This window comes from Alternaria novae-zelandiae (genome assembly GCF_023758075.1).
Source record: "Alternaria novae-zelandiae strain BMP 2774 chromosome Unknown scaffold_2, whole genome shotgun sequence".
Taxonomy (NCBI): Eukaryota; Fungi; Ascomycota; class Dothideomycetes; order Pleosporales; family Pleosporaceae; genus Alternaria; species Alternaria novae-zelandiae.
The window spans coordinates 1,183,248-1,207,680 of NW_026056962.1; the positions used below are offsets into that span (position 1 = coordinate 1,183,248).

The following is a 24,433-nucleotide window of genomic DNA, read 5'->3' on the forward strand; positions in this document are numbered from 1 at the left end:
TCGACATCGTCCCACCGAACTTAGGAAAGAGATGAAACACGTGTTAGAAGTAAGCACGTTCGAAGTCTACATCGCCTTAAGATGTTGTAGACTTTTGGTCTTGTATTAACGTGGGCTGCAGCCCAACTGCTCGACATCCCCTTACTCAAGGGGAAGCCGGAATGCTGGTCATGAACTCCGTCGTGCGCGAGAAAGTGGTGTTGGCAATACATGCGAGGACGATGCAACAATGGAGCAAACAGCGATATTGCGAGCCACTCTCTAGAATCCTGTGATTGATTTTCGAATGTCACCTGAGAGGACTGAAGACATGGTGATGTTGTGATGCCCACCTGGTGTTGCCGGTGCACAAGCCTCGTCACGCTACCACTAGCGCGAAATCCCGCTCGCTTACGAGCTGCACCACACCTGGGCACAGCAAATTCGTTCCCCGACATCAGCTCTTCGACAATACCACACAGCCAAATCGACATCCACAACCGTCGCCATGGCCAGTACGTTGACGGTAGCTCACGAGTTACATGGCCAGAATACTAACGGAGCTGCGCAGAATCCAAGAACTCGTCCCAGCACAACCAGTCCAAGAAGAACCACCGTAACGGGTACGCATCACCCTCCTCCATCGCACGCGCCATCATCCCGCAGATGAAGCATCTACAACGCGAAGGATCGTGGATACCTAGATGAGAACAAAAGCTGATGCAATGGCAACACAGTATCAAGAAGCCCAAGACCCACCGTTACCCCTCGCTCAAGGGAACCGACCCCAAGTTCAGGAGGAACCACAGGCATGCTCTTCACGGCACCATGCGCGCTCTGGTGCGTACCAACACCTCACCGTCCCACGGGAACACGGCCCGCTAACAAACACACAGAAGGAGGTCAAGGAGGGTAAGCGCGACTCGGCATAAAGGACGATACGATCACGAGCGAGCGACGATGGCGGTTTTCGATTCCTTTATGAGACATCTGGTCGGCGTCAATGGCATTCGGACTTTCTATGACAGCTTCGAGCTCGAGGGATTGGAGCACGCGGCTTCACGCCTACTGCAGGCATGAAATGCGGCAATGAAACAAGTCGAAAAGTCAGGTCGGTTCCACCAGCGCGCGACTGTCCAAGTGATGTGTTAGGCTGTTCGATCGTTCGCAACGATTCCAGGTAAGTCAGAGACCAACGAGGTGCAAATCTCAACCCAGCCATTAGTGTGTACAGCAACAGAGCTCTTCCATGCTCGACCTGCTGAAGGAAAATCTATCGTGGCAAGAACAAGCACCCCCATCATTACCAAACACACGACCTTCTACCCCGTAAGGTACGTGTGCATGAAGATGGGGTTACATACCAACTGTTGATTCAGTGCTTTGGACTTTCGGTGCATCTTCTAGAGAGTTGTGCAGTCAGTACATCGTGAGATTGCATGCATACATATATATGTATTTCAATCAATGACATTATCCTATCCAGATTGTGCGAATTCCGTTACTTCATGACGCTTCCTAGACATACAACTTAAAGGATCGACGGGGTTGTTACTGGAACCTTGACACTTCCCTCCATAGTCTGCGACCGCGACGCTCAAGTCTCTCACGATGCCAAACCTCCTGAGCTGGTGCGAAGGCGTCTGCAGTCGCCAGACATCGATAAGACGCTCCTTGACACTGTCACACGTCTCTCCGCGGAGGTAAGTCAGCCGAGGCGTTCCCGTTCCTGACGTTGCTGCACAGCCCTGTCGTTGCCCGATTAGCTAGCAGCCCTACACCCCGGATTCATCCGTCATATCTACCCGTCTTCTACTGCAAGACTCTTGTGTTCCCAAGCCTTCTTTCTCCGCCATTCAGTTCTTCCCGCCTTGTAGTCCTCTCCAACCCAGCCCACGCCTCTCGGCTTCCACCCACTCGCTCCGGTCGAACGTCACCGCCCCCACCATCCCACCATGGCTACCCAAGCGCACTGCGCGTTCTGCTTCGAAACGCTCGTCGCAAGCCTCGAGAAGCGCCCTGCCCTCACGCTCGCCCAAGTCGAACATCTCTGGGCCAAATACAACACTGAGCCTACCACAACCTCTGAGCTCGAAGACGAGACCGAAGCGGAAGAAGCAGACCAGGCCGCCGCACAGGTAGATGGCTCCCACAAAACACCCGCGATATCGCGTATCCTCGCTTCCCCACCCTCGTCCGCAAGTTCGTCAAGCCGGCAAAGTGCGAATTCGACGCCCAGTGGTCTAAGCAGCGAGACACCAAGTAGCATCACAAGCCAGAGCAGCAGCACTACAAACCTGGTCGATAAGGAGGAAGAGGCAGAAGAGCATCCCTTGTTCGTAACATGGAACACTGTGTCGGGCTCCGGTGAGAAGCGACTTCGAGGCTGCATTGGAACCTTTTCAGCCCAGCCCCTCACCACGGGTCTCTCGTCCTACGCGCTCACTGCCGCCTTCGACGATACGCGTTTCTCGCCCATTAGCACACGCGAACTACCTACGCTCTCCTGCGCCGTCACGCTCCTCACAGACTTTGAGCCCGTGGACGATGTTATGGATTGGGAGCTTGGCACACATGGCTTGCGGATTAGCTTCCAGGAAAAGGGTAGGCGTTATGGGAGCACGTATCTGCCTGATGTGGCGAGCGAACAGGGGTGGACGAAGGAAGAGGCGTTGGTTAGTTTGATGCGGAAGGCGGGGTGGGGTGGTAAGAAGGCGGATTGGAATAAGGTTGCGTTGAAGGTCACGAGGTATCAGGGTAAGAAGGTAGCGTTGAGCTGGGGCGAGTGGAGGAGTTGGAGGGATTGGGTTGATGAGGAGATTGCGGATGTCTAGGTGTGGGTGGTGAATTGCTTTGGCTCTTCGTGATTATATTACAGAAAGCTACGGATGGAAGGATTCATCATGAATGACGATGATAGTGGATAGCAGTGGTGCTACAGCAGGGATATACGTCGACGGACGCGATAGACAACAAAGTTCGATACCCCTTGATAATGAATAACGACTTCTTTTAATCCAGTCGGACTCTCCAATAGCCACATCAAGTGCTGGTTTACACACAATCGTCGTGTCGCGTGCCCAAGTATATACAGAGGAACTCGTATACACAATCGTCAGTCATCCATTTTGGTAGCAACCACGCTTTCCTTATCCAAGGATGTATGTGTCATGGTATCATCCATTCGTTCAGTCCAAAGGCCCTGGTATGCAAATACCTGATCCTAGCCTTTATCATCTTACAACAATTCTTCTTCGTTCCACAATTATACGTCTACATAACGTACAACAGGTCCGTATCTACTCCAGTTAGCTTGTCGTTCGTGCTGACAGCAAGGTAGAGAAAAGGCTTACTCAACGGATGGCTGCAGCTCAGCTGAGGCTTCTGTTGATATTTGCCCTCCAGCTCATCACGAATACTGTTGAGTAGTTGTACATAGCTCTGATTCGGGTTCTTGCGCAGCGAAGAGATGAAAGCCCACGACATGGCTCCGGTAGCTTCACCACCGATACTTGCGTCGGCCCTGTTGTTCCCCCATATCAGTATTGTCCATGTCAAGTCCAGAATCAGTCGGTAGAAAACTTACGAGGTCTGTGTGTCCTTGGATCCACTCCACATGATCACGTCGGCAGGACTGGTCTTTGTTCGCAAGTTCTTCTTGTACACTTCGTCGCCATTGATCGCCTTCTTAAACAGACTTGTGGCACCGCCAATCATGCTGCCGATATCGCCGCGTGCGTAACTCGACACGATACCCAACAGACCCTGGCCAGCCTCCTTCGCCAGGTTGGGTTCCTTGAGCACGCCCTGGGTGGAATAGATGTAAGGCAGATCGAGGGCGGAGCCGGAGTGGCAGGAATCGAAAATGGCGGTTAATCGCACACCGGGCTGGAGGGGTGCGACCATGATACGGTGCATCTCGTCGTCGACAATGTGGCCGGCGGTGCGGAAGTCCACTGGGTAGACTACTTCGTCGTAGCCATCGTCTTCGTCTCCGTCGAGGTCTTTGGTCTGGCCACCGTGCCCTGGTTCAAGTTAGTTGTCTGACAGTATGCTTGTGCATGAGGGAAGACGCACCTGAGTAGTGGAAGAACAGCGAGTCGTTTGGTCTTGCGTCCTTGACCAGCCAGTGCATCGCCCGTAGAATATTAGCCTTGGTCGGCTGGCTCATGGGGTTCTGCTGGTCGTCGGTCAAGGTGACCATGTCCTCCCTCTTATAGCCAAAGAACTCGTTCAAGTAGGTGCTCATGTTCTTCACATCGTTGATGCAACCACGGAGCTGACCTCGTTGGCCGAAGTAGTTGATCCCAATAAGCAGCGCTTTCCGCCGACCGTTACACGCTGAGTATTGGAACGAGTAGCCATTGGGGGCGCCGTGACCGAAGTTCTGTGCGCCGGATGGTGGGGGTGGAGGAGCGTTGTGGTTTCCGTGTGTCCATTGGTTGCTGCCAGCTGTGGGCATCATGCCTGGACGAGGAGGCTGTTGTGGTTGTTGCGGAGGTGGCGGTCCATAGTTGCCGTACTGCTGTGGTGGTGGCGGGCCCTAAGCATGTCAGCCATCAATTCCGCGAGCGGTTGCTTCTCAGCATGCCATGTGCATACCTGATTGTATCCATACTGTTGAGGCGGCGGCGTGGGTTGGCCGTAGTTGTTGTTGAAGGGTGGTTGCGGACTCTGGTACCCGTATTGCTGTGGAGGTCTGGTATTCGTCAGCACCGGTCAAGCTTTGCACGTCATTGTCTACTCACGGCGCGCCGTATTGTTGCTGTGGAGGAGGGTAACCTTGGGGAGGTGGAGCACCATAGTTGTTCTGAGGCGGCGGCGGCGCGCCGTAGCCACCGCCACCGTGGTATTGCTGGCCAGGATAGTAGGACATGTCGAGTTGCGATGTGCGATTGCTGTCGAGGTTTCGTCAAGTGTCCGCGCGTACTGGCAGAGATGCCGGATAGCCGTGGATGATGATGCCCAGATAGCCGTCTGCGAGCGCGCGCTTCAATGCTTCAAATGGGAATCGTGGCGCAAGTGTCGAGGTGAAGGAATAAAATGTCGTAGGGTGCACGAAGAAAGCTGTAGTCGGTCCCGTTATAGAGTGCGGCTGACGGTGCGTCGGTAACGTCGAGAGATGTGGTAGTAGCGCGGGGTCTGGGAAGGATGGCTAGGGCTGAGCCCTGACAAAGCTATGGGTGCTAAGCTCCGGAACTCGTGGGCCAACTTTCTAACCTCACAGTCCAGACGTCTGAATCTAGAAGAGCAAACCACGAGAACAGGCAAGACGAGCGATGATCCCTTGGAGAAATAGGAAATCGAGTCAATTCAGGGGGCTACCGGATGGGAATGAGAAAACGGAAACGCCTGTCAAGAGAGTCTGGATGGCGGGTCGAAGGCGCATGGCGCATGGTTTGTGCCCATGTTTCCTCGTGGTCTACGATGCGACTTGCATGCCGCTATGCAAACCTACTGTAGCAGCCTACTGTGTAGATGCATCGTCCTTCGGCATTGCGTCCGCAGTCGAGCTACTCATGCGCTAGAAACACTGTACAACGGCGACTACAACGCAGACGCTTGTCCGTCATGGTCCATCCTACGTTTGCTACATCAATTGGGTAATACACGCTACATGCCTCCTCCAAGACATTTCGTCCACCTCATTTCCACAACTACCTACGTGTCTCCTCCTATGCAAGAGGAGACCCCAGTGCCGAGTCTCCCGTCGCTTCTGCCCTCTCATTCGTCTAACTGCCCGGCACGCTCAATCTGTCCGTCTTCCCGTCTGCTTTCCGCAATCTGTGACATGGGGGCGTGTGGGATGCCACGATGCCGGCGAGGTACAAGGCTAGTTAGCTCGTCCGGTCTCGTACGCGAGACGGCAACACCGACGATCCCCAGGACCGGGGTCCAACTAGGTGCAGATCTGTTTCCTGAGAGCTGGACTGGTCTAACGCTGTTCTACAACGTGTGCTTTGGAGAGAGAGGTTGCGATGCTTTCGGCGGTTTACGTGCTGCTGCTTTTGCTTTTTTTCGGTTCCGGTTAACGTTCGCAAATATGTTTACACAAAGCTTTCGTATCAAACGTAGACCCCCATCCATCGAGACCAAAACCCCAACCCGCTCCGAGATCAAACGGCCCTTTCCCATTCCCTATTCATCCAAGTCTTTCTTTCAGCCCTGTATCGTCCCCGGCCAGATCAAAAAACGGCACCATGCACCCTACCGAATGGGGCGTGCAACGCGAAGGGTGTACGAGATCACTTGGCTACATACCTAACACCCTGTCTTCAGCGTTTCCCAATTCGACCCATACGCCTCTACGCGATCCCACCTTGATGCACTGTACGCATCTGCAAGAAACCTTTCTGGCATCCTTCTGTCCAATTCGGTCCTTACATCAGAGCGGCGCTGCTTGTAGAGGCTGGCGCTAAGAGAGTCTAGCCCTTCCTGTGGCTTGCGCAGGACACTGCACGCCGACAGTGAGGGCCGATGGTAATTGGTCCACGATCCACGATGATTGGAAGGGGAGGAGGGCCGGTGTATGCGTTGGGCGCAACGCTGCTCGAGTTTCACAGCGCGCTGGAGTTTCTAGCTGCAGTGGTGGTGAGCAGTGGGCGCAATGGGCTTCTTCGAATGGCATCATAGAGGTCTTGGTGGTGGCTATGGGGTTACATTAACTGGTAGGCTGTGGTAAGTCGAGCTATCGTAGCCTTATGAGTAGTTTAGGGCTGCGGTGTGCATGCAGCTGAAGGTGATGTAACGACATGCTCATGCAAGCTGTGCGATGAACTAAGTGTGCGTCTTCTCCCAGCTATCATGCACGTAACGGCGATGCACCAGAAATAGATGCGCGCGGTGATGTCAAGAGTGTCATGGGAAGATAGCGTTCAAAGTATGCTATTCGAGAACATGGGGTATAATATTCGAACAATTGCTTCTTCATCGTGCTCTTCCGCCCAGTCTAAGGATGAAATAATGAAGAGCGAGCTCCGTCCCAAAGTAACCATATAGATCATCAATCTTCCCGAGCTTGATAATGACTAGATGCGAATATAATCGTACAGAGTGAAGTCCGATTCAAAAGACTCTTGGGGTGGTCGTACGTGTTCGTTCGAGAGAAGAAGGGACGAGAAAGAAAAAACCGAGGAAATTGCTGGAGACGCCAAACGTGAGAACTTCGTACAGATTACAATAGGTATAACAGTGCGTCAAGCCACCGAGTGCGGACGCTGTCTTAGGCTCGGTTTCGACGAATGAAGCAGACGCAAACGCCGTATCGTGCGCTTTAAGGGGGTAACTATTCGTAACAAAGAAATCAATCGTCAGTGTACGCCAGAATAAAAAATTGGCGATCATGGATGTAAAAGGAAAGCTGCTGGTAGAGCAGGGTTCGGGATGGTCTTGGATGGAGCAGGCTCGGAAGCTTGGATCGCACCATCATCTTCAGTGTTCTTCGCACTGGCTTCTGCTTCCTTCTCTGCCTCCTCGAGCTCTTGCTGTTCACGAGCTTCGCGCTCAGCGTAGATCTTTTGCTTCTGCGCTTGCGCAGTTGCCAGAGTGTCGATATAGGTGCGGAACTTGACAATCTCACGAAGGAGGTACTGCGACTTGCGCTCCCAGTTTGCCATGGCCTTCTGTGCATTAGGGTGGCGAGGAGAGAACTAAGAATATGTTAGTGACGTTCATGTGTGGTCGAGAGGTGATTCTTACGGCAATGAGTAACGGCGCTCTCAGTTCGTTGTGGTGCGAGAGCTCGTTCTCAATGTTCTTAACATAGTCGGTAAGAGCCCTAAGCTGGTCCACTTCCATCAGGGTACTAGCCATCATGCTGGACGCCGGTGGGCTCCAGTCAGATAGGGTCACCTTGTCACCGGGAAGCCTGGCCTTGGGCGTGCCGGTGGCATGGTCCATCGAACTACGAAGGGAGCTTGTGACACTGGGACGGGGCATGTGGCCTTGTACAGACGGTGCGCTGTCCTGTCGGATCAGAGCTGGGTTGATGACATTCTCGCCCCAACCATATTCCATGCTGCTGACTCCACCCATCAGAGGCTCTTTCGAGAGACGAGCGGACCAGTAGTTGACGGTGCACACGAACTCTCGGCAAATGTCTGGTGTACCGACCTGGAAGAGATGGACAGCACCTGTAGGCAGCGACAGTGCGAAAACGTGGGGCCTTGTCTTCGAGTATCCTGGGGGAGGTAGAGCGCTGGCGATTGTCTGTCGAAGTGGGAAACTGTCCAGGGCTTCCGCATTGTCCATCCAGTTGCCGCCTCCTACAACACCGCCCACAGATGGCCGCAGTTTGCTCTTCTGTCGAACCGACTTGGAGTTCATGCTGAAAGAGAACAGACGCATGCAGCCCTTCTCAACAACAGCGAAGCACTCATTCCAGGCTCGATCCTTTGCTTTCCTATCCACCGAATCAAGGTGTCGCTTGTGCTTGAGAATACCTTCCTTGGCCCAGGGTGCTCCAACAAGCTCGAGCGTCTCGTCTTCCAACAGGGGGGCGACGCGGGAAAACTCTTCGTCGCTGGCAATAGTCATACCTTCCTCGCGAATGATAGCTTGACTGAGAGCATTGGCAAAGCCGATGGCCTGTTGATAGTCGCCAGTTGCAAAGTGCGAGCCAAGAGAGTCGACCGACATTGATGTGCCCGTTTTGCCGTAAGAGTAGCGACTCCAAGAGCTGGATCCAGCAGGGCTCCACACTGATCCGTCGTCCAGGCTAGTACGACTTGATGCTACAGTAGACGAAGGGTACAATCTTTGCTTTGAGCGGTTCTTAGAGGCCCAACGACTGCCCACGTTTCGGAAGTCGTTCTGTGACCGACCACGGTAGCTGGTATTGTCGGAAGGTGCTTTGCTTAGCACACTGGGAGTGCGTCGTAGCATGTTGCTAACGGAGAGATTGTTAGATGAAGGCTGGTGATGGACAACAGGCTCAGAAGATCCGTGGAGAGGCAAGCGTTGCTTGCGGATAGAATCGTAGAACTCTTTGAGCACAGTTTCGATCTGGAACTCCCATCCCCGCATGGGGCCATTGTATGGTGAGTTGACGAGGGTGTTGGACTCTGACACTGCAGAGTCAAAAGAGAGCAGACCTTCTGAGCCACTCCTAGCAGGAGGGCGAATCGAGAGACGACTGCGGGTTTTCCTAGCCTCCACAGGCTCTTCCTCGTCCGCTGGAAATGTGGTGGCTTCGGCGCCTGGAGAGTTGGGTTCTGATTTGTCGTTCCACGGGAGAGAGGGTCTTCGGAAGTGGGCGTGTTGCGGCTTCAGTGTCTCCTCTCCTGCAGCCTTGACCGAATCTTGACATACGCGGGTGACGGTCGGGAGCGTGTTGCGGACGAACTGACTGCGTGTCATTCTCGACTCGATGTCGGCCAAGTGAAGGTCTGTGTTGAGGAGCAGGATGGAATAGCAAATCGTATGCACAACATCTGCAGTGGATTAGCTTACTATATTGTCTCGTCGAAGTGAACACTTACCGACTGCCTTGAAGCCATGGCTGCTGTTACATTCACACCAACGCTCCGAAAGACTCATGAGGATGCGATCAACCTGCTGCGTCTCGGCCTTGAGAATGATCTTGCCACAAAGGTCACGCATGGCGGCGAGGATATTCATGCCTGTCCAGTCAAAGAGGTCCATGAAGGCCTTTCGCATGCGTGTGCTGGACAGGGTGACATCTCCCAGCAGGGCGGCTGCTTGAGCCTTCAGACTGGAGGAATCATCACCGCTGTAGATCTGGAATGCGCGTTCGCGCTCAGCATCGGTAGGCTCGCTATGCATCGATCGGTCCTCGACAATGGCGGGCATGGTATCAGATTCGCGACTTTCAACTTGCACGATAGGCAGGCTCGTAGCAGAGTGGAAAACGTCATTAGGTGAAGTTGGAGTGTTGGCGTCTGGCGAAACCTTGTCGAGTGACTGCTGGGACGATCGCGCGCCTTCCAAGGGTAGCTTGAGATCGTCAGAAGTGTCGCCAAGCGTGTCTGGTAGAGTGGTGTCGAGCCACACACGCTTCGCCGCCGGGCTCTTGCCGTTGGTAAGATGTACCTTGTCGGTTGATTCGGTAATGACCCAACCTTCGTCTTCGACCTCCGAAGCAGATTGTGACACTGACCCGCTCCTAGAGGTTGGGTTGTTGAGAGGTGACAGAAGCTCAGCCCGGTGATCGCCAGATGGCTTGCGGTTGCTTTTTCCATCAGATTGTCTGAGTGATGAGGGAGTGGGTCCTGTGCTTGGCCTCCGTGCTTCTTCGGTACCACTGTATTCTCCCGTTGGTGTTGCACGACCACTGCGGTCCTCATTGCCGCTGCTATCCGCAAGGAAAGTGTCTTCTTGCTGATTTTGAGCAACAGATTTTGCGTGCTTCAATTTCAACTTCAACTTCGGACTGCCTGTGTTGTTCGTCTCAGAAACCTTCAGTTTCCCTCCTCGTGAAGCAGGCGGCGTCTGGTCATCCCCACGCGAAGTCGGCTTGATCGTGCGGACTGTTGCATCCTTGTGTGGTTTATAGTTTGGTGAGAATCCGTTCGTGGAAGCGTCGCCCGACTGTTCATCTCGCGCGTCGACGGGTCTCTCAACGGCGCGCCCTGCATCGTTCAAATAAGGGTTCATCACTTGGCGCAGACTACTAACTCCGGGGCTGGGCTGTGGCGGAAGAACCGGTCTGTTTGGTTGTGGGATCTCGAGAGCGGCAACTGGAGGTTTTGTGTTTTCGGATATCGACTTCTTCCGACGGCGGAAGAATGATGATGGCTTCTTGCCCAATGTGGGGGGCTGCAATGCCTGGCCATCTCCATGCGAAGAATTGGCGGTTTGGGGGGCTTTTGGCAACGATTTTATTTGCGTAGCAATGTGACTGCTGTTGTTCGGGGTAGTGCGGGGTCGTGCAGCAGAGTACATGGAGTTGACATCAGCCGTCTGTGGCTTGGTAGAGACGGGTGTTGAAGCTTCTTGCGACAACGTCGGTAGGCCTGTGGGGGTTGGGAGTGGTGATGAAGCTTTGGAGGAGCCTCCGCCAAAGACGCGTCGGAAGAAGCCAGGCTTGGGCGCGGCTGGGGTTTGCACAGGGAACAGGGGACTTCTCGCGGCCACAGACGGTGAGGGAGCGGACGGGTCATGCCACGATGGCACAGGAGGCAACTCCCGCAAGGTGCTGGCGTTGACAAACTCCTGCGCCTGGGCTCTCATGCTTGGTCCAGGCTGGCTCTTGTTCTTGCGCAGCGTTCTGTAGCTTGTGTTGGAACGCACGCTGCCTCTCCGGCCAGGTCTCGGTCCTTGTGGCGCGGCGAAGGCTGGTTGGGGAGGTAGAGCGAGGGGAGATTGGGGTGGTTCCTGAACCCTTCGAGGGCCAGCCGGGATGGTGGGCTCGGGAGCGGCATCGTATTCATCGGGATAGTTTTGATAGGCAACCCTGCCACGGTCCAAGACAGATTCAACTCTGAGAGGTGAGACTCTACCCCGGTCGCTTGCATTGCTATGGTCGAAACTCGCTGAGCGCTTCCCAAATCCAAGACGCTGGTTGCCCAAAATGCCAGACTGACCAAAGTCCATACTCGAAGAGCCGCTACCCATGCTGCCCTTCTTGTTGCCGCCTCTCAAATGACCCGCCTGTGGGAGCTGGCCATATTGGCCGGTGCCTTGCCGGCCCGTGTACATGTCCCGCGTGCTTCCCTTCCTGTGAATCGGCGAGCCGATGTTGTTGCTGCTGTTGCTTCGTCGTGCGCGCGAGTGGTGGACTGTGTATCGCGAGTGCTCGTCGGGGTTGAGGTCATAGTCGGAGGAGCGTGACGAGGCGTAGGTGTGGCCGCGATGGCGGGCGCCGGGCGGGCGGTATGAGTTGTCCCTGAGGAAGAAGTCGTCTTCGGCGTAGTTGTTGTACTGGGGCCCTGAGCTGCCGCCGAACAGGTTGCCCGTGGAGAATTGGTCGAGCGAGAGCAGCATGTTGTCGACGACAGAGTCCCTCACGTTACCCCCCTCGGCGAAGGAGAGGTCGTGCGAGTCCCGCAGCGGATCGTGCTTGGAGGAGTCGTTGTAGCGGTCTACGGGCGTGGCATCGTCGAAGAAGGTCTCCTGCTTGGGCGGGTTGGTGTTGAGGGCTCGCATAGACCCGTTCGGTCGGAAGGTCCTCGAGGAGCCGGTGGGCGTGGAGGGACGGCCCTCGTGGAGTGAGTAATCCGCCATGGTGATGGGCGCTGTGTGAGGGTGAGCGTCGAGTACCTTCCCACACTGGGGCGCAGGAGCATTCTCCGGAAAGCCCAGACAGGTCGCTGAGGGCTATGCAGGAGCAATTGAGCAGCGTGCCGTGACTGCAGACGGCACGGACAGGTGACGGAGGTGGTCAATGGCGCGATGCTGCTTGGGCGCGCCGTTCCTCAGCCTGGGAAGCCAGCGGCTTGCGGCAGAACGATGCTAGGGGTGAGGTAAGGCGTCTCGCAGTCGCTTTCGCATGACACGCGCGGGCGGCGGTGGCTCTAAACTCAGTTTACGAGAGGGTTGCGGGGCTTCAGGGGTTCCAAACGACGATGGTGGTCGTGTTGCAGGACGAGGCCAAGAGGAGCCACGCGCGAGCACTAGGTGCGGATCTCCACCAGATATGGGGGCAGGCCTCAGTCCCCAGGCAATGATCTGAGGACAGGAGGGCAGGAGGGAGAGCAGCAGACGCCGTCGCGGTCGCACGACGCGTTCGGGGCAGAGAAGCGTTGCTGGCTGCGAGCCCCAATGCAGGAGAAGGGCAGCTAGCAACTTTTGAGATGCCGGTGCAGGACATCCCAAACTTTGTCGTGGCACCCCTGCACGCCCACGACCGAAGCATCCAACACGGTCGCGCCTGCGAGTCAACACGTCTTGGTCCCCGCGCCCGGACCAGCCCTGTGTGCGCCTGCCTCCTGGTCGCGCCCATGAAACGCTGCCGTGTACCACCAGCCATTGGCATCCTGCAGCCACACGGCAAATCAGGAACCCCAAGCACTGTTCACTTGTTCACTAACGCGGTTCCGTCAATAGGGTGACCCCCGGCCTGTTCCTGTTCCCATTGCCTCTTAAAACGTTCGGTATACCCATAGCGAGCTGACACAAAGTCGCTCCAGCGCGCGTTGATAGGCCCGCACGCGGCTGGAGTAATTATCAGTGACTATCCAACAGCAGTTGTGCAGACGGACGCTCGGCTCGTCAATTAAAAAGGTACAAGTCCCGGGGGCTGCTGCACGGCGTAAGACCACGGGTCGCGCCTCCTGCGGGCAATCCACAACTCCGCTTTCCTGCATATCTTGCCTCTTCGTCCACCACCCTCTGGTGGAGAAATGCATTGCTGGACTTGCTTTTGCCCAACGGCACCAGTCACCACCCCCTGAATCCGCGAGCGCCAACTCATCCCGACCTTATTCCTGCCCACGCTGGCATTAACACGTCGCTGCCAGACCCGCCATCGCAACTGCCTCATGGACACGTTGTACTGCAATTCTCGCTTAGTGCTCATATCTCCGAGCCCGCAGATGCGTCACCAGAAATCTTCCGTACACAGGGAACACCCCTCCACAACCTTCCACCGCCTGAGATCTTGACATCGCGACCTTCTGATCTTGGGCACCCGCTCCGATAACATGTCATGTCATTCATATTTTGAGTAATCCAGAAATCAGCGACCGCAGTCTGAGTCAAAGGCGCACTCTATCCACGTAGCGTGACCATACCCGGGACGCGCACTTTCCTTTGTCGCTCCGGCTATACACGCTGCAGTGTTCCAATATACCAAGACCGGACCTGCATACGGAGCCACCCCTCAGTCGCCTATCGCGCTTGCCCAGCCATGCATCATCACTCACTTTCAATAGCCCCTGCTACCAGATCTCTTGTTTTTCGCAACCTAACCTTGCCGCGCCGTGTTCAAACACTCGAGGAAGGCCCGACGATAAGCCATCGTCCTAGATAGCCGAAACTCTATACTCTCCACGATCGCCCGTTGGTATACGCGCCACCATCAACAAATCTGGCACAAAATACCCACGGCTTTCACATGTCAAGTTGCGAGTGCTTCTTCGTCTAGCGGCACACCTGCGCCGCCGCAGCGCGAACCCTATACTTGGCACTTTATAGTGCGAACAGCAAGGGGGATTGACAGTGCCGCTCACTTCCAAATACTTGTATCAGAAATAACCACAATCATCCATCTTAGCCTCTTGTCCTACGCGCCATCACTATGCGCTATCTTGAGGTCAATCTCGAAACTCTTTTACCCGCGTTATCTTCCCCACAGTGGCGATAAGAGCAACATCAAACGTACCTCTTCCGGGCTGCGAGACAAGAATACCCAGCAGGGGTTTGTCTGACGCGGATCTAGATCTGACTTCTTGTGCGATTGCCGCACTTGAACCTTCCACTACCGCCGGGACTCGTTCCGTACCGCCAATCCATAAGCCCTAGAACGGAGCTGAACCTTACGCAAGTACCGAGCAGGCTGCAAAGAAAGCATAACTTCTTTGTATGATTCCAGTGCTTCCAAGCCTAGACTTTGGCATACTACAGCCTTTGTGCGGTGTTTCAACAAACTTTACGATATGTCACGCCAAGCCACCGCGTCAATATGACTCCCGTCATTTACATGTGACTCTAACGCTCACACATGAAGTCAAAACGGCTCCGTCATCCCTGTGCCACTCATGGTCCAATCGCATCCCGGCAATGCTCCCGATCATCAGTCACATGTAGGATTACGATTTCTTTCTATGGAGGATCTTGACCAAATACATCACTCCGTCAACATAAGCTACAAGTGAAACAACACGCTGTCATAGCCCCTAGTAGCGCTGTGCAGCCTGGTCTTCTAGTTCGCGCTGATGCTACTCAAAAGCAGCAGTCCATTCATCCGTATCGTGTCTCTGAGGCGGAACAGCTTCGTCCCGATTACCCTCACGATAATGAGCGTCGTCCACCCAGTCGGCGCGAGGTTGTCGCATCCCATGCGGCGTGTGACTCAATGGCATCTCTTGTTCTCTTAGCGGTCTTGCAGCCCCCCTCCGCCTATACCATCTCCTTGACGCGTCCGTATGTCCATTCCCAACACCCGAATCAATGAGTATATCGCCTGTCACCGTCTCTTGAAGATTTCGTCTTTGAGCCTCTTGCAGCAAATGTAGCATTTGCCGCAACCCCGTGAGCTCACATCGGCTATCGTTCACATGAACTATCACCCTTGCTTCGTACGGTTCGTCCGACGTGACTACTATAGCGCGCACGTCCCAAGTGTCATCGATGTTGGGGTATGTCACTAAGCTCAGTCTACCTCCCGGCCAGGGGTTCAGAAGCGTAAGGTGATCCAGGATTGAGTTGCGGAGGTAGAGACGCTTTGCGGCTGTATTTTGGAACATATCTGCTGGTGTTTGTTAAGGTAAGGCGATCGGAATTGTGACGGGGTGAATACATAGTAGAGCGCTGTGGTCAGTTATGTACATATAACGTTATACAAGTTTGCTGTAACAAGACATGAGAGATGCAGTGAGAATGATGCCGAAGTCACTCTATAGTTCTCGATAGTAATGGTGATAGATTTCCTTTGTTCCGTCTTTGCTGTGTGAGTAGGTAGAATATCGACGGAGCCGCAAGAGCTGATACAACGCATCAGCATGATATCACCCAGCTTCTCTGTGTGATGCTTTCTAGATTATGATTCTTTGCCCTGTTAATTGAGCTATATGTTCTTCGGGCGTTTAGCTTAGTAAGGGGAGTGTCACAACTGTGTTACAGCGATTAAGTACTTTGTCTGTCTCTAAAAGTAACATTACATAGTCTTTGTACCAAGCTGAGCAAAATAAAGACATTGCATGTTAGTTACATACTTGTACACGTATTGTCTTTGTTGTGTTCTTAGGTCTACATCGTGTTAAGTTAGCACAACGCTAGCCGCCCTACATACAAAAAAAAACTCTAACAAAAACTCTAAAAACATACAATAGCTAGAGGATTCTATTAAAACTTAATAAAAGGCTAGGCGGCAGCGGTAGCACTCTAAACTTCTGCTAGCGATTAAGGCGCTTCTTCTTAGCTCTAGGCGTGTGTTAGTTGCGGCGCTGTTTAGAGGAGAGAGAGCTGTTGCGAGAATTCTATAAAAGACAGAGAAGTAGAAGAAAGCAAATAACAAGAAGCACTAGAAGAGAATAAGTCTTCTAAGTAGATAATAGAGCTAGAAGCAAAGTATTAAATAAACCTATTTAAAGGCTAATAACGCTAGTAACACCTTATAAGCGTAAGGCTAAGACTATAGCTATAGCTAATAAGAAGAGTAGTAACTACTACGCTAGCTTAATAACCTTTAGTGTAACTGTAATAGTGTCTGCCTTAGACTTAGGCGTAGCTTTGCAGAGTATTACAGCCTTCTTAGGTATAACTTTAGTATTAGTGCTATTATTAGCTTTAGATTTAGGCGCAGCTACTATTCTTATTAGTTTTTACCTTTTACTTATAAGGTATTACAGCTCTCTTAGAGATAATCTTAGCGTTATTACTCTTTTTATTAATCTTAGCCTTACACTTATAAGGTGTTACTAGTGTTATTAGCTTTAGACTTAGACGCAGCCTTATATAGTGTTAGAGTCTTCTTAGAGATAACTAGCGCTAGCTTTAGCCTTACGCTTACAAGGTGTAGCTAGTATCTACTTAGATACTATTATTAGCTATAGATTTAGGCGTAGGCGTAGGCGTAAGCATAGACGTAGTTTTTATTAGTTACTTTCTTACGCCTTTCTAATAGCGTTCTTTATATTAATATCTTTATCTTCTTTAGAGGTGTTATCTTACCTCTATTATTTTTTACGCCTTTCTAATAGTGTTCTCTATATTAATATCTTTATCTTCTTTAGAGATATTATCTTACTTCTATTATTATATCTATATAGAGACTAGTAACTTAGAAGTTACTATCTAACATAATCTTTATAGAGGCATTATATATTATATATAACTAAGATAACTAGCTAGCTTTAGCCTTACGCTTATAAGGTGTGTTTAGTATCTACCTAGATACTATTATTAGTCTTAGACTTAGGCGTAGTTATAGCTATAGCCTTACGCTTACGTAGTATTAGAGTTTTCTTAGAAGTAACTTTAGTATTAGTGCTATTATTAGTCTTTACCTTTTACTTATAGAGTATTGTAGAGTATTACAGCCTTCTTAGATATAACTTTAGTATTTTTACCTTTCTTCTTACTTTTCTTCTTAACCTTAGGTATAATATTATAGTGTTAAGGTAATATTAGGCTAGTAAAAAGATAGGTAGAAAATAAGATAGAAAGAGATTAAACCTAGGTTCTTAGTTAGCTTTAGTAATAATAATAATAATAAAGGTAAAAAAAAATAGAATACGCGTATAGAGGCCTTAGAATATACTTTCTTCTTATTATAATAGTTATTAGAGGTTTTAATAGTCTACAGGTCTAATAAAGCTTATTACTAACTACTACACTATGCTACCTATATCTCTTAATAGAAAACAGTCTAGAATATATAGATTATATAGCTAAGGTAGGTTAGGTCTACTTTCTAGTATATAATAGTAATAGTAACTAGATTATAAGTAACTAAGCTAGAAAGGTAAGAGCGCAAGTCTATTATTAAAGAAAAAAAGTAGTACTATATACTAGTCTTAACGTTTAAGAAAGCTTATTTAGAGAAAGGCTTATCTATTATTAAGTAGGTCTAGACCTTAATATCTTAAAGTACTTAGTCTAATAGAGAACTTCTCTTATTAGGTTATTAGAGTAGAAAAAGCTATCTAGAGGTAGCTAGTTTATTATTATTATTATTATTATTATTATTAAAATACCTAAATATATAATCTTCTTCTTCTACTTTCTTAGAGCTTATTAGTATCTAGGCTAATATGTTTACTTACGCTAATATTAGTATTCTTCTTAGTATACTCTTCTATACTAATTATATTATAGTCTAAACTAATACTATCTTTAATATAGGTTATACTAATTACTTCTTATATAATTTATATTACGTTAGAAGCTAAGTAGGTTTTACTAAATAGAATTACCTAATTAGATATACTATCTAAATTGCTAAATCTAGTGTATTTACCTCTACTACTAAATAAGTAGAAAATCTACTTGCTTTTGTGTAGAACTGTCTAGGTTAATACTAGACTAATTAGAGAGCTAACTAGGTTAAGCTAGTAAATACAGAATAAAGAAGTTAGAGTCTAGTATTTTAAGAGTATAAATCTAATGTATATAATTTAGCTATATAGTTAGAAATAAAGATTTAGATTCTATAATATAGTATTAGAAGTAGCTCTATAAAATAAGATATTATTATAACCTTAGTTAAAGATATAGAAGAGTCTAAATTTAACGTAGATACCTAAGTAAAAGCTTAATTCTAGTAGAGATAAGTAGCATTAAAAGCCTAAAACGCTTACTATAAGATAGAAGTTGTATAGCAGCTTATAGTAAGTAGTAAGCGCACTAGTTAGAATCTACTTATTATTATATACAAGTAGTAGAGAAGGTATACTTTTAGTAGTGTATATTAGCTATAATTATAACTATAAATAATAGAGCTAGTATATAGAAGAAAGCTATAATATTTTATAGCTTATAGTTAAGAGAAAAATTAGAGAGTATATATTATTGCGTAAATAAGAGTTATAAAAAGAGTACGTAGTATAGTAATAATATAGGTATACTAATACTTTAAGATTCTAGTGTTAACGTATCTAACTAAAGTAGTAGTAAAAGTAAGGCGCTTAGCGCCTTTTCGCGTTATGCTAAGCTACGTTTCTAGTGCCTAACGTAAACTTTCTCTACTTCTTAACCTTTTCTTCTCTTATCTTATTACTACTATTATAACTATCTACTTAGTTTATCTCTCTCTTTAGCGCTACTATCTTTACTACTTCTTTTTTCTTTTTTTTCTTATCTTTCTATACGCGTTTTACCTTTATTATAACTAACTACTACACTACTAGTAATATATTAGAATCTAGTATTAGTAAAGATAATTTTTAAGAACGCTATCTCTACTACTATAATAGTCTACCTAGTTTTAAATAGACTAGTATTAGGTCTCTAAGAAGAATAACACTCTTAGAAACACTATTTTAGAAAGCTAGTAAGAATAGCGCTAATAAGAGTAATACTTCTTCTATTAGGTACTCTAAGAAGAAGACCTATATTAACGCTCTTTATAGGTCTAGAAGACTATTACCTACTACTCTATATAACTCTCTTAAGTCTAATACTAACTAGAAGAGCTATAGTAATAAGCTCTTTATTATAGAGAAGTTAAGATAGAAATATAAGTATACTTAGAATAAAGACGCTAAAGGTAATAATAATAAAGAGGTTAAGAATTAAGAGAATAAAGCTAATAAAAAAGTTAATAAGTTTAAAAAAAAGCTTAAGAAAGTAGAAGAGAATAATAAGAATAAATTAGGTAAGAAGAAATTTAAGGTAATAGAGAAGAAAATAGATATTAATTATAAGTAAGAGCGCTTTTATAGCGTTAAGCTTTATAATCTTAAAGAGAGAGTTATAGTATAGAACCTAAACTATTTATCTATTATACTACTAACTATATAATAGAAGTAAGTACCTAGTATTTATTCTTATTATAACTATAACTATAATTTATATAGCGCTATAGTACGTAAGTTTAACCTACGTCTATCTAGACTATTTAATCTTACTTATATTTACCTCTTAAATACTCTTAACTTTAACACTTACTAAGCTCTTATTAAATACGTATTTCTAGAATATACTAAGTAACTAGAAGACGCGTAGATTCTAAAGCTAGGCTTAAAGCGCGTTAGATAAGATATAGCGTAATAGAAGGCTAATATAATTAAGAATCTATATATAAGTCTTTATTTTCTCTTTATAACTTACTACTAACTTTATTAGAAATATATAGCGCGTATATTTGTTTTATCTAATAAGAGTAAGTTTATAAAAGATAATATCTTTAATATTAAGCTTCTACATTAGTTCTTTCTATAGAAATATACTATTAAGAATTTTAAGAACGTCTTTACTTTTACCTACTACTATATTAATCTTTAGCTTAGCACTAATATAGCGTAATAGTAGGCTTAAAGTAAGTTTATAAAAGTAGCTATATATTATAGTATTACTAATATTAGTATAGATATTATAGTTACTCTTACTACCTTTACAAAATATATTATTAACGTTAAGAATAAGCACTTACTAGCCTTGCTTTAGAATTAGAAAGAGCTTACTAATAAGAAGCTCTTTAACACATTTTATAACTAAGACTAGAAGATAGATTTTATTAAATATTAGCTAGCTTTCTATAAGTTCTATTTTAATAAAGACACTACTATTAAGAAGCGTAAAGCTGTAAAAGAGAATAAGACCTATAATTATAATACTAATACACTACTTAGTGTTATAGAGCTACTACCTAGCTTTAATATAAGTAAAGTTTAAGACTATATATTTAATAATACGCGTACTACACCTACTAACTAAGTCTTTACTTATTCTAAGTGTTCTAGAAAGAGAAAGGCTAAGTTAAGCTAATGCTTATTACTACTCTATATAGTTCTACTTATACTAGAATAACTTTTATACTTTAATATTTTAGCTTTTAGCTTTACTAGCTTTTTACTTATTATATCTATTAATTTATTTCTTTTAGTTACTAAGAGACGCTGTCTACTTTCTCTAGCGTAATTAGATCTAGTAGCACTTCTATATAAGTATATTAATAAAGTTATAATTTATCTTTTATTTTATAGGCGTTAGAGAAGTATAGAAAGATACTTAATATTCTAGAGTAATATCTATTTTCTATAGTAGTAGTTATATATAGCTATTATATTAGTTTTTTCTTAGTAGTGTTTATTAAGCTAAAGCTTTAGCTTCTTTCTATATTTTTATAGATACTCTATACTTATATATATTTAGTAAGAGCCTATAAGGCTATATTTCTAGAATAATAATTCTAGACCTATTATAGTTAAACTATATCTACGTTTATATTCTATATACACTAAGTGCTACTAATAGTCTTACTATATTATAAAGAAAAGGTACTTTTACTAGTAGATATTTAGTCTACTAGCTAGACACACTAGTAACGTTTACTATTATTACTACTTCTTTCTTCTAATATTCTAAGTACTTAGTAAGACGCCTAACTCTCTAGTACTAGTAGTAGAAAAGAAGATTAAATTACTCTTACTCTAATAAACGTAATATATAATAATAGTGTCTTTTATTAGCGCTTAATAGTTAAGTAATATATTAAGTAAAGTATTATTACTAGTAATATATACTACGTAGAAATTATTACCTAGATATATATATATAAGCTTATCTCTTAATAATAAGTAGTAGAGATTATTAATTATATAAAGCTACTTCTCTAGCTTTATAAAGCTAATTAAAGAGTAGTTAATATCTATTAGTGTTAGTACGTAGGCTATACCTGTACTAGTTAACTTAACTAAGTTTTTAACTTTAATCTAGGTAGACTACTTAGATATATAGATTTTAACTATTATATACTAGAGCTAATACTAGCCTCTAAAGTTAAGGTGCTTTTAGTTAGAGCTCTAATACTAGAATGCCTTAAGTAGTAAGTTCTGTATACTATTACTATTTAGCGTTAGCTAAAGGTTATACTTATAAGTCTAATATAGCTAATAATTAATAAACTTATATAGTATAATAACGCGCTAGAACTTAGGTATATTAGTGTAGTTTTCTATAGTATTAGAGCTAAAGAGAAGCCTATAATACTATTAGTATAGTTTCTCTTTTACCTACTTCTAGTCTAAGCTATATTATATATTAAGAATATCTATTTATAAGATCTTAATAGCTATACACTCTTACTAGCGTAGATATTCTCTGTATATAATATCTAGGCCTTAAATATACTCTACTTTTAAGTATTTTAGCTTTTCGCGCTATTAGTAGAAGAATACGCTTAGTAGTAGATAGCTAGCCTATAGCTTCTAGTATAATAGATTCTACGTACTATCTACTAGTAGAGACCTAATTATATCTATAGTATTAAGATAAGTTCTATAGTAGGTAAAGGTAGCTTATTAAGGTTTTTATAGAGAAGTAGAATATAAAAGAGTACTTATATAAAGTATACTAGCAGCCTATATTCTATTATAACTTCTAAGATTACCTAGATAGATATAGTAAGGTAGAGTACGTAAACTATAGAAGTATAGATATTATAGCGTAAGTATAGTATTAGTAAATATAAAATTAGACTTTAGTAGAGGTAGGCGTCTTAAGATTAGCTATATAATATAAGCTACTTTGTATAGAGTAATAATAATAATAGCTTTTACTTATCTATTATTTACTTCTTACTTTTTATTTACCTTTTAATATTATCTACTATTCTAAGGTCTATATAGGTACTATATAACCTCTACTTATTATACCTAAACTTCTATAGTAACTAAAATATATACCTTTTATAATAAGCTTAGTTAATATATTATTAAATACTATAAGATAAGAAACCTCTTAGTGCGCTCTATTCTATAAATAGATATTATTAATAGAAAAGATAACTAGAACCTCTTTCTAGAGTATAGAATATTAAGTACTCTAAGCTAAGCTTCTACTATAGTATACACTATTAGTAAAAGTCTAAAGAACCTTATAGAAGAGATATTCTATAAGCATAGCCTAGTGCTTAGAGACGTAATACGTATTAAGAGAATAGTGTAGAAGTAAGAGCCTCTACTAATAAAGGCTATTATACTTAAGTATCTAAGAATAGAAATATATATTTAGACTCTATTAACTACTAAGCTATCTAACTAAAGCGTATTTAACGTCTTACGTATGCTATATTAGATACTTAGAGACTTAATTTTATCTAAAAGTTATTAGATTTACTTAAGTTACGCTTAAACCTAACTAGAAGATATTAGATTATATACTATACCTAAAAGTAACAAGAGTTTAATAATAGACTATATAGAATAAGTATAAGAGAATATAGTAGCTTTTATAAAAAGGTAGCTACTACTCTTATATAAAGAGGTACGTATTCTAGTGTATAAAGCTATATTATTAAAGAATAATAGCTAATATATTTATTCTTCTTAAAGTTAAGAAAAGCGCTCTTAATAAAATTAAACCTTATAAAAGTATACTTCTTTGCTAATAGCTATAAAACCTCTAGAGCTAAGAGTAAATAGAGATCTATTACCTATATTCTATTAACTTTTAGTTTATATCTTACTTACGCTAATAGCTTTAAAACTATCTTACCTCTAGATATATTACTAATTAGTATACTAACTACTTTATATAGTATATTAAACGTAGATTATAAATCTTAAGAAATAGTACTATAGACATTCTATAATAATAAGCTAGAAAAGCCTATTTAGAATATATTTAATAACTTACTAGTATTATATATTTAAGACGCAATACTACTTCTACTAGTACTATTAGAATAAAAGTATAGTAATATATTAGCTAATATTTTAGATATAAATCTAAACTATAGAAAAGATAAGAGGTTTCTAGCCTCTCGCATAATAGCTAACTTATAGTATTTAACGTAGTGTCTTAAGCCTAGTTAAGAGAATATATTAGCTATATTATCTATAGTAAATTACAATAGAACTATATATAGACTAGTAGTTTTTAATACTAGAGGTAAAGAGCGCTATACTTTGTTATAGTTACTTATTAAACGTGTTAGAGCACTTAGCAAGAAAGCGCAGTTTAATTCTAGATAGAAACTACGTAGCTCTTTTGCACTAGTTAATCTAGATAATTTTCTACTACTACGCTAAGACTAGATATAAATAAGTAATAATCTAGATAAAATAGTAGACTATATATTAAGCTATAAAGTCTACTATAAATATATTAAGCCTTATTAGCTTAGCTTGCTATTCTGTAAGAAGTATAAGTATTAGGTTAAGTATATTCTTAAGTTAAGTAAACTTACTAATAAATAGCTTACTTCTAGTTATATAATTCTAAGACTAAGAATATAATTACTAAAATCTATAAAGTACTAGAATATATTATTAAGGCTGCGTACTTATAGAAAAGCCTATATATAGGCTATAGATACTAAGAAATAGATACTAGGTATTAGTAATAGAGTAAATATACTCTTTAAGATTACTATTATTAACTATAAAAATTATAAGTATAAGTTTTATACTACGTTTAGATATAAGAATATAGTTAATCTAGATTAAGTCTATACTACTATTATTTAGTATAGTATAAGCAGCTTTACACGCTACACTACTACTTCTATTAAGAAAGTATACTACGCTATTCTTCTGCAGCTACTAGAGACGCTATTAGAGATAAGAAAATAACTTCTATAAGATACTAGTTTTAGAGAATATAATACCTTAGTACTTAAATAAAGCACTATACCTTTAGATTATAAGGCTCTTAGTTATATTATATAAGA

General features: G+C 44.5%; 3 protein-coding genes across 3 annotated transcripts; 1 reads left to right on the forward strand and 2 right to left on the reverse strand.

Annotated features, from left to right (window-relative positions):
- Positions 1–487: 487 nt before the first annotated feature.
- On the forward strand, positions 488–2,813 carry J4E88_001421 (uncharacterized protein; the record flags this gene model as incomplete). The annotated part of the gene is made up of 6 exons (XM_049395090.1): positions 488–494; positions 551–602; positions 717–819; positions 876–891; positions 1,561–1,682; positions 1,872–2,813. The coding sequence occupies 6 exons, from the start codon at positions 488–490 to the stop codon at positions 2,811–2,813; spliced, it is 1,242 nt and encodes a 413-aa protein (XP_049258954.1).
- Positions 2,814–3,252: 439 nt separating this feature from the next.
- Positions 3,253–4,855, reverse strand: MCA1 (Ca(2+)-dependent cysteine protease; the record flags this gene model as incomplete). Its single annotated transcript, XM_049395091.1, has 6 exons — positions 3,253–3,278; positions 3,333–3,502; positions 3,566–4,004; positions 4,057–4,522; positions 4,582–4,678; positions 4,728–4,855. 6 exons carry the CDS (start codon positions 4,853–4,855, stop codon positions 3,253–3,255), a joined length of 1,326 nt encoding a protein of 441 aa, XP_049258955.1.
- Positions 4,856–7,319: 2,464 nt separating this feature from the next.
- On the reverse strand, positions 7,320–12,162 carry J4E88_001423 (uncharacterized protein; the record flags this gene model as incomplete). Its single annotated transcript, XM_049395092.1, has 3 exons — positions 7,320–7,628; positions 7,678–9,410; positions 9,459–12,162. 3 exons carry the CDS (start codon positions 12,160–12,162, stop codon positions 7,320–7,322), a joined length of 4,746 nt encoding a protein of 1,581 aa, XP_049258956.1.
- Positions 12,163–24,433: the final 12,271 nt, after the last annotated feature.